At 43.6% G+C, this 11,365-nt stretch overlaps 1 protein-coding gene across 1 annotated transcript in view; it reads left to right on the forward strand.

The window, feature by feature from the left end:
- Positions 1–899: 899 nt before the first annotated feature.
- Positions 900–11,365, forward strand: part of LOC307086456 (high affinity 3',5'-cyclic-AMP phosphodiesterase 7A-like) — a 19,904-nt gene continuing 9,438 nt past the window's right edge. Inside the window, exons 1-5 of the mRNA XM_079751676.1 lie at positions 900–1,646; positions 5,649–5,709; positions 6,071–6,160; positions 7,348–7,499; positions 7,623–7,686. Coding sequence (XP_079607802.1) covers positions 1,509–1,646; positions 5,649–5,709; positions 6,071–6,160; positions 7,348–7,499; positions 7,623–7,686 — 505 coding nt within the window. The 5' untranslated portion in view covers positions 900–1,508. The remainder of the gene's footprint in view (positions 1,647–5,648; positions 5,710–6,070; positions 6,161–7,347; positions 7,500–7,622; positions 7,687–11,365) is intronic.

The raw sequence follows: 11,365 nt of genomic DNA on the forward strand, positions 1-11,365 counted from the left end.
CCATAGCAACCTGTGGAGCGGTGCGAGTTGGAGATGGGGTCCCCGCCCATGACCTGTCAATCAAGGACACGTAGGCTGTATATATTTTTTATATTTATGATACAATTGGATACATAAAATCGACATAGTAAAGTACTAATACCAGTAAAGGATACAATATTTTATGTCAAAAGTTATTGCAAAGTACTTAATTTTTTATATTTACAAATTCCTAATATTTTACACTAGCCAAAAGAACCAGAGGCAATCAGAAGGTTTTCTTACGTATCTTTTAGATGGAACGAGTTAAACCGTCCACACCATGAAAGCGGTGCAAGTATTGGTCTCTAAGACGGTATTAAAAAAAGCTGTTTCAACTGACGACCTGAGGATGTCACTAAATTCACATGTCTGACTTCAACACATTCTTCCTAGTGGAGAATCGAGCGAGCAAATGATAGGCCAAGTGCTCGTTTAATGTTAATATTTAATAGGTTTTCGAATATTGCCATCAAAATGTGTCTCTGTAAGAAAGAGTATCTTGCCCTTACTAATAATAACCCTAATCCTATTCAGCCAACAGGGTTGAACGCTCCAGCTCAGACACGTGAAGCAATTGGTTCACTTTACTATTATTATTATTATTTTCATCTGTTTCCGCCATTGGGGCCGAAATCTGTAAAAACCGTATGGAGTTTGGTTTACTTATAGGCTAATTGATGAATATTGGGAATAAAAAAACATGAAAACGCATTGGAGAAGATGCTCAGTGAAGCCCTCGTCCAATAGGTGTAAGCGTTTTAAATGTACAACCCTTATTTAACCAATCATAGGAAACCTTTTACGGTTTGGTCTAAAATGATTGGAGTTTGAAGGAGTGAGAGGTCCGTCATCGCGCCATCGTTGAAATGTTTGGGGAAGACAGCTAACAGTCGGTGGGAGATAAGGAAGGGACTGAGTTATGAACGCTATGATCGTAGTTCGACCTTGTTTTCTTCGGTGAATGGTTCAACTAATACCGTGCGTTCAAGCTCAATGGAAAATCATTTTACAACTGCGACGTTTTTCTGTTCCAGGCTTCGCCGCTGTTCATCCGAGCGATGAGATGTCAACGGACTGGGTCCATGCTCTTCTCTTTGGCTTCTACAATTCCAAAATCCGATTCGTTTAGGAATATTTTGAATTATATTGCAACCGTATTTCATTGTGATTATTAAAGTCACGACTGTTTCTGCAGCAGAGGTAACGTCAGGCCTATATGTTTAACGGCTATCTGCAATATGAGGAAGCAATTGGTCGAGTTCCCTCTGTGATGCTATCGAAATCTTAAAAGATAATAGCCACACATTTTGGACCAAATATGTAAAAGCTATGGCCCGTGGGAGACACAAAATGAACGAAGAAATATACGTGTCAATATCGCCTTGAACGAGCTCGAAATCCTGCGCTTTCTCTGCGAAAACTTCTGCCTGAGTTCATGGTGCATCGGTTACATCTCGATCGGATTTTAACCCGGCGTTGACTGTTCAATGGAAGTATGTTCCCAGCTGCCGGTGTTGCCTCTAGACAGGCCGGTTCCCCAGCATGTGCTAAGGCGCAGAGGAGCCATCAGCCTCGGCACTAGCTCTGCTCTGTTTGGAGGTCCTTCTCCGAGGCAGCTTTGCAAGGTGAGTCTCTCTCTCTCTCTCACACACACACACACACACACACACACACACACACACACACACACACACACACACACACACACACACCTCTAATAGTCAAGACGTTCGTAGATGATGATGAGGTGACAACGAAATTGTGAATGTTTTGGTTTTAGGGTCCTACTATGATATGTTCATATTACGACTCTGAACTCTGCCTTCACACATGCAAATTGTTGTTGTAACGAGGACCGACTTCCGGTGTTCGTCCCCGGGGGTCGTACTGTGTATACTGTATACACAAAGCACACTCGCTGTATACACAGAGAAGTGCCTCGTTTAACATATAAGGACCTCTGGCAACATCGCTGTAATATCTGGGCTACTTCCATTGGGTGTGTGTTCACTCTGGGTCTTGCTAGTGAGTTCAGCTTAACCCTTTATCACAGTAAAGCCCTTTATTACAAGTTTATAAGTACAACACATCCGGTTCCCTTTATGAAGTTCACCACATATGTCACTGACTGAAAGAGAAAGATCAGTTTTGCAGAACCATGGACTCAAGCAACAGATAAAAGACTACCGACCACAAACATGCTATTGGACATCCTTGAGAGTCTTTCTTCCCAAAACCCTTAGTACTAGGATCTGGCGGATGAAAAGCTTTTAAAGACCCTGTTAAGAGGAAGGAACTCTGTTGGGGAACTAAAACTAGAAAAACAATACACAGATCGGCAACCACCTCCTGGCTGTTCAGATAAACCAGAAGAGCCACTCATTTGCATGAAAACATGTTTTGCATGGTATTTGAATGAGTGGAGAGGCTCTGGAGTTTGGTCAATAGATAGTGTACTGTGGAAGCTAGATGGGCCCGATCTTAAAGGATCTCGATGGTTGACTAAGACCCCACATTGATTGTTGACAAGGTCTATGAGATGAGATGTAAATAAGCCATGATTTGAGTGCAACTCGTCCTTTCTCGAGCTGTACAAGTGTTTCAAAATTGGGCATCCATTCTATCCAAACAAGTGATTAGCAGCTCCCATAGTTGCCTTTGTTTTGTCAAACACAAGTAAGCGCATAAGAGCTGCCCTGGCTAGGCACTTTCTATTGCAGACGGTTCACCAACTGCCAAATTATGGTACAGGAGTAGACCATGAGAGTGGGTGAGTGGAACACATCTTGACATAGAAAACTTCAATATTAACCTGGCATCCCGGAAAACTGTCCAAATCCTTTAACCAGTTTTCTTTGTGAAATGCTAGAAAAGCATCCTTCTATTGTCGTCGACACTTGGTTGCCCATTTATGATAAAACGTACAGGATTAAGTCTTGCTTGGGGGGCATTTGACAGTAATTTAAAATCCCAAACACTAGCATCAAAACACTGATACACCAAACATTATCGTCGAACCAGTTGCTAGCTGAACACTGTCTGTCTGTCCTGTCACAAGCCTTTCAATCAAACAGCCATGGCTCAGGGAACACAAGGGATGATCAGGTGCCCAACACGCCTTGCCCTGGTGTTGACTGAACCAATGATGACTGGGCTGCTAACTGATGTAACACAGAACTGCTGCGAATACAGTAAATCCTTAGAAACCTGTGCAAGGATGTTTACCCCTCAATACCACCACTGCTCCGCACAAATTAAATGGACACAACTTCGGAGTGGACCGAACGCCGCATAGACTTCCCAGCACTATGATCGACCGGTTTACAGAACTACATACTGTACGCCCACAGATCACATTACGGACCACCACTGCAGTAAAGGAGAGCGAGAAAGCGCTTACTGCGTTCTGTGCTGTATCTCACCGTCCGTCCCTCTCTCCTCCTCAAACACATTTTTATTTATCTGATGATTCAGACATGAATTTAATAACTGGAGATGGATTATTTGTGTTGTTGAGGACACACACACAGACAGACAAGACAGACATACACAGAGCATGTGGAGGCCCCGTGTGTGACCACCCAGAGGGGGGGATATGGGTCAGCCTGCAGCGGTATTCCATGATAGCACCATCATGACTGTTAGTCCTGCTGGCCTCTTGTCCTGAAGCGCCCCGTGTTTGTGTCATTAAAATCACATTTATTTGAACGTAATTGAAAGGTTTTCTTTTTTTATAATTTTATTTTTATGATTGACCTGGTTATTTTATTAAATAGTTATAAACTGGTCTTGTAGTAAAACGGTTTGTTTTTTCTGTTTAACTGTTTTTTTATTGCCTTGTTCCCTATTTTTGCTATGCAGCAGTAGAGTAATACAGTAAGCTGTATAGGGCTGGGCGATATACCGGTAGTAAAATTTATACCAGTATATTTTTGAAAGAGATATGAGGTTGAGACAATATCGCCATACCGGTATATTATATATTATTTTGATGTTGCCTTGTGAGCGCTATTTTATAAGGCCGACCGCTGCTCTCTGAGCCTACAAGCCATGTTCAGCTGCTCAATCCCGCCCCTTACATGTACGCAGTGTTCTCCCACCCACGTTACGCATCACAACTAACTTTGAATAAACACGTGGTGGTAGAGAGTACGGAACCCGTAAAGGGACATGGGGTAAAAAAAATGTTTTTAATGTTTCTCGTCAGCACGAGAAAGTATCGCACGCATATCACTGGCAGTGTACATGTGTTACGACAGCGAGTCAGTGTACGAGCGAGGAGAGCGAGCGGTAGCGTGCGTGTCAGTTTAGTGAAGTAATGAACAAGTCCGGTTGTGTGTAAGAATATAGTACCCAGCCTGTCAAGAATCGGTGGCCGCTTCATTCCGACCATATTCCGACCTATAAGCAGAACCACTGCCAGTCAAAGTGAAGGGTGTTGCCCCCGATAGCACCGGCCTTGGAGGGAACGTCTCCCCTGTGCGGTTTCCGTATGTTTCAAACAGGCAACACTACTGTTTTTTATTACACGGCTCTTCTCAATGCCGTGGAACGCTCCGTTCACTTGCATGGGCCCTTCACAACTTCCGGCGTTAAATTTATATTTGATAATTCACCGTTGCTTAGTATAATTGACCGCTGTCAAGGAAAACAAGGATTTTTTGCCGCTAATGACGTCTTTGGTATCACTCCGCAAGTAGTCCGGTAACTTGTCAGCCCCGGCGTCTTTGGTTTCTAAGCGACGTCACAACTTTGGCGGACTATTTCTCTGCTGATCAACACTACGAATGCTGGTTACAAATTAATTGTAAAAAGACACACCATGAAGTTATTTTTCGTTTAGGCAAGTAGCCGTGTAATAAGCGGGAAAATGTATAGAACGTCGCCGGTCGTTATCGAAAATAAGCCCCTTCAGGGCGAAGCAAGACAACTCCTCTGCACGTCGGTGTCCTGTTCGCCCTGTCTGGGCTTATTTTCCCAATAATGACCGGCGTTCTATACATTATCCCTTACATATCTATTGTTAAACCACAGCTGTGCTTCGTTGAGCAAAAAAAAACTAAACCTAAATAAATGGTTGATGGTGAATACTTGTGGCGTGGAGTTAAAACTACACACTTTACCCGTTTTATTCAAAATATCGTTATAATATCGTATATCGCCATTTGAACAAAAAATATCGATATGAGTTTTGGTCCATATCGCCCAGCCCTAAAGCAGTACTGCATTACAGTAAGTATTGCAGTAGTGTGTCTGTCATGACAATACCTCTAGCTTGCCACCGGGGGAGCTGTTGGCTGTGGCCTCTTGGGTTGGCCACCACAGCAGGGGTTGCAGCCATGTCTGTCTGACACACTTCAAATTGTGTTCTCTCTTTTCTAAACAAATGCGTGCACACACACACACTCAAACCCAAATGTCCTCAGTCTACATTGAAGCATCCTTGAGCAAGATAGCCTCACCTCTACCTGCTTGTAAGTCACGTGCATCTAGTTGCATCACATTATAGTGTTTGCTCGGCCGACTTCTTTAAACAACCGATGGGACCTAGGGCTAGGGCTGTTGTGTTTCTCAGGCCGTGTTCGAAGACGGTTGGTTTAGCAGTAATGACCTGATGTTTGTTGCAGAGGCGAGGAGGGGTGTCCTACAACAGCGCTGATCAGGCGGTTCTCTACCTCCACCTGCTCGGTAGGTGGCGCTCCACCCACTCTCACCTCCGCCGCGGTCGCAGAGGAAGCACACACAAGCACCTGGTGTTTGTTCCTTCCTGTGTTTGGATTTTTTACATAGGCTAGCCCATAAAGGAAAGGGCTATCTTCATTTGACCACAATTGTCCAACACCACACTCATCTGCACACTTACACTGATATAGTAAATAATTACGTTGAAGACCACTTTATTGGCATTGAAGATAAACATTTACATTGCCAAAAGTGAAAAAAAGAAAGAAAGAAATAAAGTACTATGAAAAGTATTTTTTTTTTATAAAGTACATAGGCACTCTCGCTATCCACCCCTCTCTCACCCATCCCACTCTCCCCCTTCCAGGAGATGTGAAACAACGGGGACTGGGGCCGTCGGAGCCGGTGCATGGGGCCCCTCACTCCCACGTCAAGGTCGACTATCAGAGTTTCCACTGTGAGTAGACATGCGATGGTTACCCCAATGTGAATGGTTACCCCGATGGTACTTTGTGGTTTTCGTCTATTTGCCGGTTGGCCAAGGATGGGAGTGCCAGTGGTGAGAGAACTCTTTGATTAATGCTTTAAATTATTTATTTCACATAATATTGACATGGTCTACTCGGCCATATAAAACGCAACCACTGGACAAACATTGCCTAAATAACAGCCTAGCTACAGAACTTAATGCAATAGCTAGCAGCTAACAAGCACAACTGTTATTAACACAAACAAATAACCCCTTCTGTCTTCGAGTCCAATGCACTCAAACATGAATTATAACCTCCCTGTGTGTATTCTGTCTGTTGCATTCAGCATTAATATGCGGTTGCCAGGTATCAAACTTAATTCTAGTTCTACTTTTAATTGGTGCGTTGACTTGAACCAAAGCCCCTGACACACCTGGCTGACCAACGGACAATGTCGGGCCGTCGTTCAGTATCTGCGGTGTGTCGCGTACCGTGGGCACTTGGATTGGCTGTTCAGCTTAAGTGAATCGATGCACGGAAAGAGAAATGGAAGTTGGCAAAGCAGCAAATGACTTTGTCAAGGTGGCAGGCACAAAATGATCGTCTCATTCTTCCACTTAATCTCATCTTTATTGTTCACCATTTTCACATGTTCTCGATTTAGATGTGGCCAAATTATGAAACAGTCTGAGCGAGAGTGGTGGGAAATGGTAGGCAAACGCTGCTTTGTTTCATGTTTGTATATAACTGCAGTCCTAGGTTTCCCTTTTGGAACGACAAATACAGACTGGTGGACTGGTAGGGAGAGTTGTTTCCCCTCCCGCAGGCGCAGAATGTACAGTTCGTTGGCTGTAGTCTTTGCGTTGTGTTAAAGTGCATCTTTTGGCCAAGGCACAGGCGAGGTGGGACGTTGGTTTGGTGTGTCCGGGCCTTAAAGTGTTTGTAGAGCAGGCCATTCCAAATGTCCACAATTTGTGGATGCATATTAGAGTAAGATTGATAACCCCTACCGGCTTCTCAGTACCTGTATTCACCGTCGGTCGCTTTAGGCAAAAGTATCTGCTGAATTATAATAGTTAATGGCAATGTGTAAAATGGTAAAGAATACGGTAGGGTTAGCTGATGGTTAGCAGCCAGGTAGCCCCAGCCTCACGTGTTGGTGTTGCATGCCCAGGTCACCAGGGTCCCGTACGGCCAGGTGCCAGGGGCCTCAAGAGCCACCGCAGACGGCTCAGCTTCCAGAGGGGTCTCAAGAACCGCCACCTCCTCCAGCGGGCCCCGGGCCCCCAGCACCTCCTCGACCAGGTGTACAACTGCCAGGTCAAGGTGTGTGTGTGTGTGTGTGTGTGTGTGTGTGTGTGTGTGTGTGTGTGTGTGTGTGTGTGTGTTATATTGTCAGTGCAGTTTTACCAAGGCTGCTCATGCTTCACTCCCGCTGCTTTCTTTCAGTGCATGCTTGACAAGGTGGACAGCTGGGACTTCGACATCTTCATGTTTGACAGAGCTACAAATGGTAAGTGTCACCATTGAGCTCTTAATCTGTTGGCCCCACCTGCTGGTGGCTCTGTGTGATTGCATCAGCCTACAAAAACCCTGTTACGAAATGAACAAGAGTAGATTAAGCGTTTTCCCTAATTAACTTTAGAGGCTTTGACTGATGTATACAGGTGAAACTCGAAAATATATGAATATCGGGCAAAAGTTCATTGATTTCAGTAATTCAACTTAAAAGGTGAAACTAATATATTATATAGACTTATTACATGGAAAGTGAGATATTTCAAGCATTTTATTTGTTGTAATTTTGATGAATATGGCTTATGAAAGCCCCAAATTAGGATATTACATGAAATCAATAAAGGATTTTAAATACAGAGATGTTGGCCCTTTGAAAAGTATAATCATGCACGTGTACTGAGTACTTGGTTTGGGCCCCTTTTGCGTGAATTACTACCTCAATTCGGCGTGGCATGGATGCTATCAGCCTGTGGCCCAGCTGAGGTCTTATGGAAGACCAGGATGCTTCAATAGCGGCCTTCAGCTCTTCTGCATTGTTCAGTCTCATCTTCTCTTGGCAAAGCCCCATAGATTCTCTATGGGGTTCAGGTGAGTTGGCTCGCCAATCACGAACATTAAATCCCATGGTCATTGAACCAGGTTTTGGTAATTTTGGCAGTGTGGGTAGGGGCCAAGTCCTGCTGGAAAATGAAGTCAGCATCTCCATAAAGCTTGTATGCTGAAGGAAGCATGAAGTGCTCTAAAATGTCCTGGTGGACGGCTGCGTTCACACTTGACTTCAAGCATCTTGGATTGTGTGCCTCTCCATTCTTCCGCCAGACTCTGGGACCTTGGTTTCGAAATGAGATGCAAAATTTGCTCTCATCAGAAAAGAGGGCATTGGACTACTGAGCAACCGACCAGTTATTTTTTTCTTTAGCCCAGGTATGACACTTCTGATGTTGTTTGTTGACAAGAGGAATATGACATTTGAAGCCCATGTCCAGGATCCGTCTGTGTGTGGAGGCTCTTGATGTAGTAACTCCAGCCTCAGTCCACTCCTTGTGAAGCTCCCCCACACTTTTGAATGGCCTTTTTCCTGACAATCCTCTCCATTCTGCGGTCATCCCTGCTGGTTGTGCACCTTTTTCTTCCACACTTTTCCCTTCCACTTAACTTTCTATTAATGTGCTTTCAGGGATGCAAACTTGTCACCTTTCGGCGAAATTCGCCGTTTTTGTTCCAAAAAAGGTCATTTGTGTGATTCATGGAGATCTGCAATAAAAATATTTCGGGGGGGGGGGGGCGTCCAAGTAATCGGCGAACGCAAGCTGTCATAAATATTTATTCCAAGCTTGTTCGTTTGGCCAACCCGTGTAATCATGTCATCTTCGGGTCTGTAGCTGCCTTGATGCCGTACTAGACAGGAGTGACGTTGGTACGCTTCAAAAACGTCAGGCTTTCTAACGTAGGCTAACGTGCTAATGTCAGACAGTTCGCTGACATACGCATTGCAAATCACAACCATTTTTGCTGGTTACAATAACGGTGTTATCGGATAGTACAGTGTCTATTTCTCAGGAACCTTTGAAAAATCTAAGCGAGAAAACAACGTTAAATGTACCTACCATACCTTCACATTAAAAAAAAAAACCTAAAATAAATAATGGAAAATCAACGGAGCAAAGGCTTACTCTGATATCGATGTAATGTTAGCGAATGAGGAGTGAGAAGCCCCCTCCCTCCCCTTGCTAATATTTATTCCGTTCGTCCAGAGTCAAATCTATTCTTGAGGTTCCAAATATTTTCAAAGCAGTTTGTCTTTCAATGTGAGGAGTCGATCGAGTTATTTTATGTTCCGTCGTTTGAAGCAAACCTTTTAGCCCTGGCATTGGTCTCCCATTATTTATACCTTCACTGGAAGGGAAGTCCATTTTCCAGGCTCTCACCAGGCCCCTTCAGTGAGGCAGAGGTTAGGTATGCCTTCCATGCTTTTTCACTGTGGTTTTATGTCTAAATAGCTTCAACACATACGTGAAATACACTACCTATTCTATGGATACAAACGACATAATAAAATACAAATATAAATTGTAAAATAAAATACGAATATTTCAGGGATGACAAACAATGAGAAAGCAAAAGGCATGCGCTCAACCCAGTGTGTGAGGGATTGTCGCTGCCTCATCTCGCGAGTCTCCTCTCTGTATGAACAGGACATGGTCAAATTCAGCGATTTTGATTATTAAAATGTTTGGGATCATTGTAATCATATAAAAATGACATTTAAAGCACAGATCAGTAGATACATATTAATATGTATTTTATTTGATCATTATTTGTTTTTTGCGTTTCATAATGACTTTTGTTTAATGATGACGAGGCGGAATTACGCGTTGAAACGCACCGTTACGTCCCGTTAGCAAAAATATAGAAAAAATTGTTCACAACGGTCCTTCATGCCGGCTGTCCAGCGAGACAACGTTACAAAACTTAAGGAAGCTGCTCTCGTTTTACGGTAAGCAATCTGTATATTATATACAATACAATAAGTAATAATGCAGGTTACCTTGTCAAGTTAGTTTTTTTTCTTTTGGCTTGCCAACGTAGTTAGCTAGCCAATATTTAAAATGCCTTTTTATACCTTAACTGTTTTATAATATGCCTGTTTATTGCAATGTAAAGCACGTTTTAGTTGTTCTAAGTATGAAAGCCTAGCTAGCAAATTCACCACTCTCCCACTTCAGTTTGTTTTCAGAGAGATTTTGAGGAGGAGGATGCCATTACTGTGGCTCAACTAGAGGCAGGAGTAAGGTGCAAATGGTCCTGGTCCTGGCTGAAGCTAGACTCTAAGAGCAATGTGAAGGGAGTAGAATATGTGTTTCCACTTTCTCAATTTTTCAAAAAAATTGACAAACCAGGCCATGCCCGATGCAGCCTCTGCTGCAAAGAGATAAATTATTCTACCAAGGGCTCCCATGCCCTTTTGGCATACTGTAAAACAGAAAAACATACCCAAAAGGTGGTGGGTATTATGACCACACGTAGCATATTAGTGTCAACAACTCAGGGCCAGTCACAGCAGGGACCATCAATGCCTGGCCCATCACAACAGAGCTCATCAATGCCCGGCCCATCACAGCAGAGCTCCTCAATGCCAGGCCCTGAGCAGATGAGGGAAAGAGTGAAGGTGCCAGTACCACTCTTTGAAAGGGTAGCAAATGCAGAAGTGAGTGTTGGTTAGCCAGTATGTGCTAGTTGTTGTCATAGATCATTACATTAAGCCTAGATAAGCAGACAAGGAAATCATTTTTTTAATAAAGAATGTGCTTTGCAAGTGGTATCATATAAAATACTAACAATTTTTTTTTTTTCAGGCACTGGTTCTTGGAACCATTGCAGAACATTCCCTCCCCCTATCTGTAGCTCCTGTCATTGTTGAGCTTGCCCAGACACTGGCTCGGGATAAACCAGCTTTGACGGGCATGAAGCTGTCCCGGACTGCTGCCTCATACAAGATGGTCCAGGGCCTGGGGCACACCTTCTCCTAGAGGACGTATGAGCGCATCAGATCAACACCATTCTCAATTAATTTAGATGAGAGCACATCAAACTCAAATAAGAAGGTGTTGTCCATTCTTGTGTGCTACTTTATCAGGAGCTTAAGCATGTGGTTGTTGAACACCTTGGCTCCA

This window comes from Pollachius pollachius (assembly GCF_949987615.1).
Source record: "Pollachius pollachius genome assembly, chromosome: 14".
NCBI lineage: Eukaryota > Metazoa > Chordata > Actinopteri > Gadiformes > Gadidae > Pollachius > Pollachius pollachius.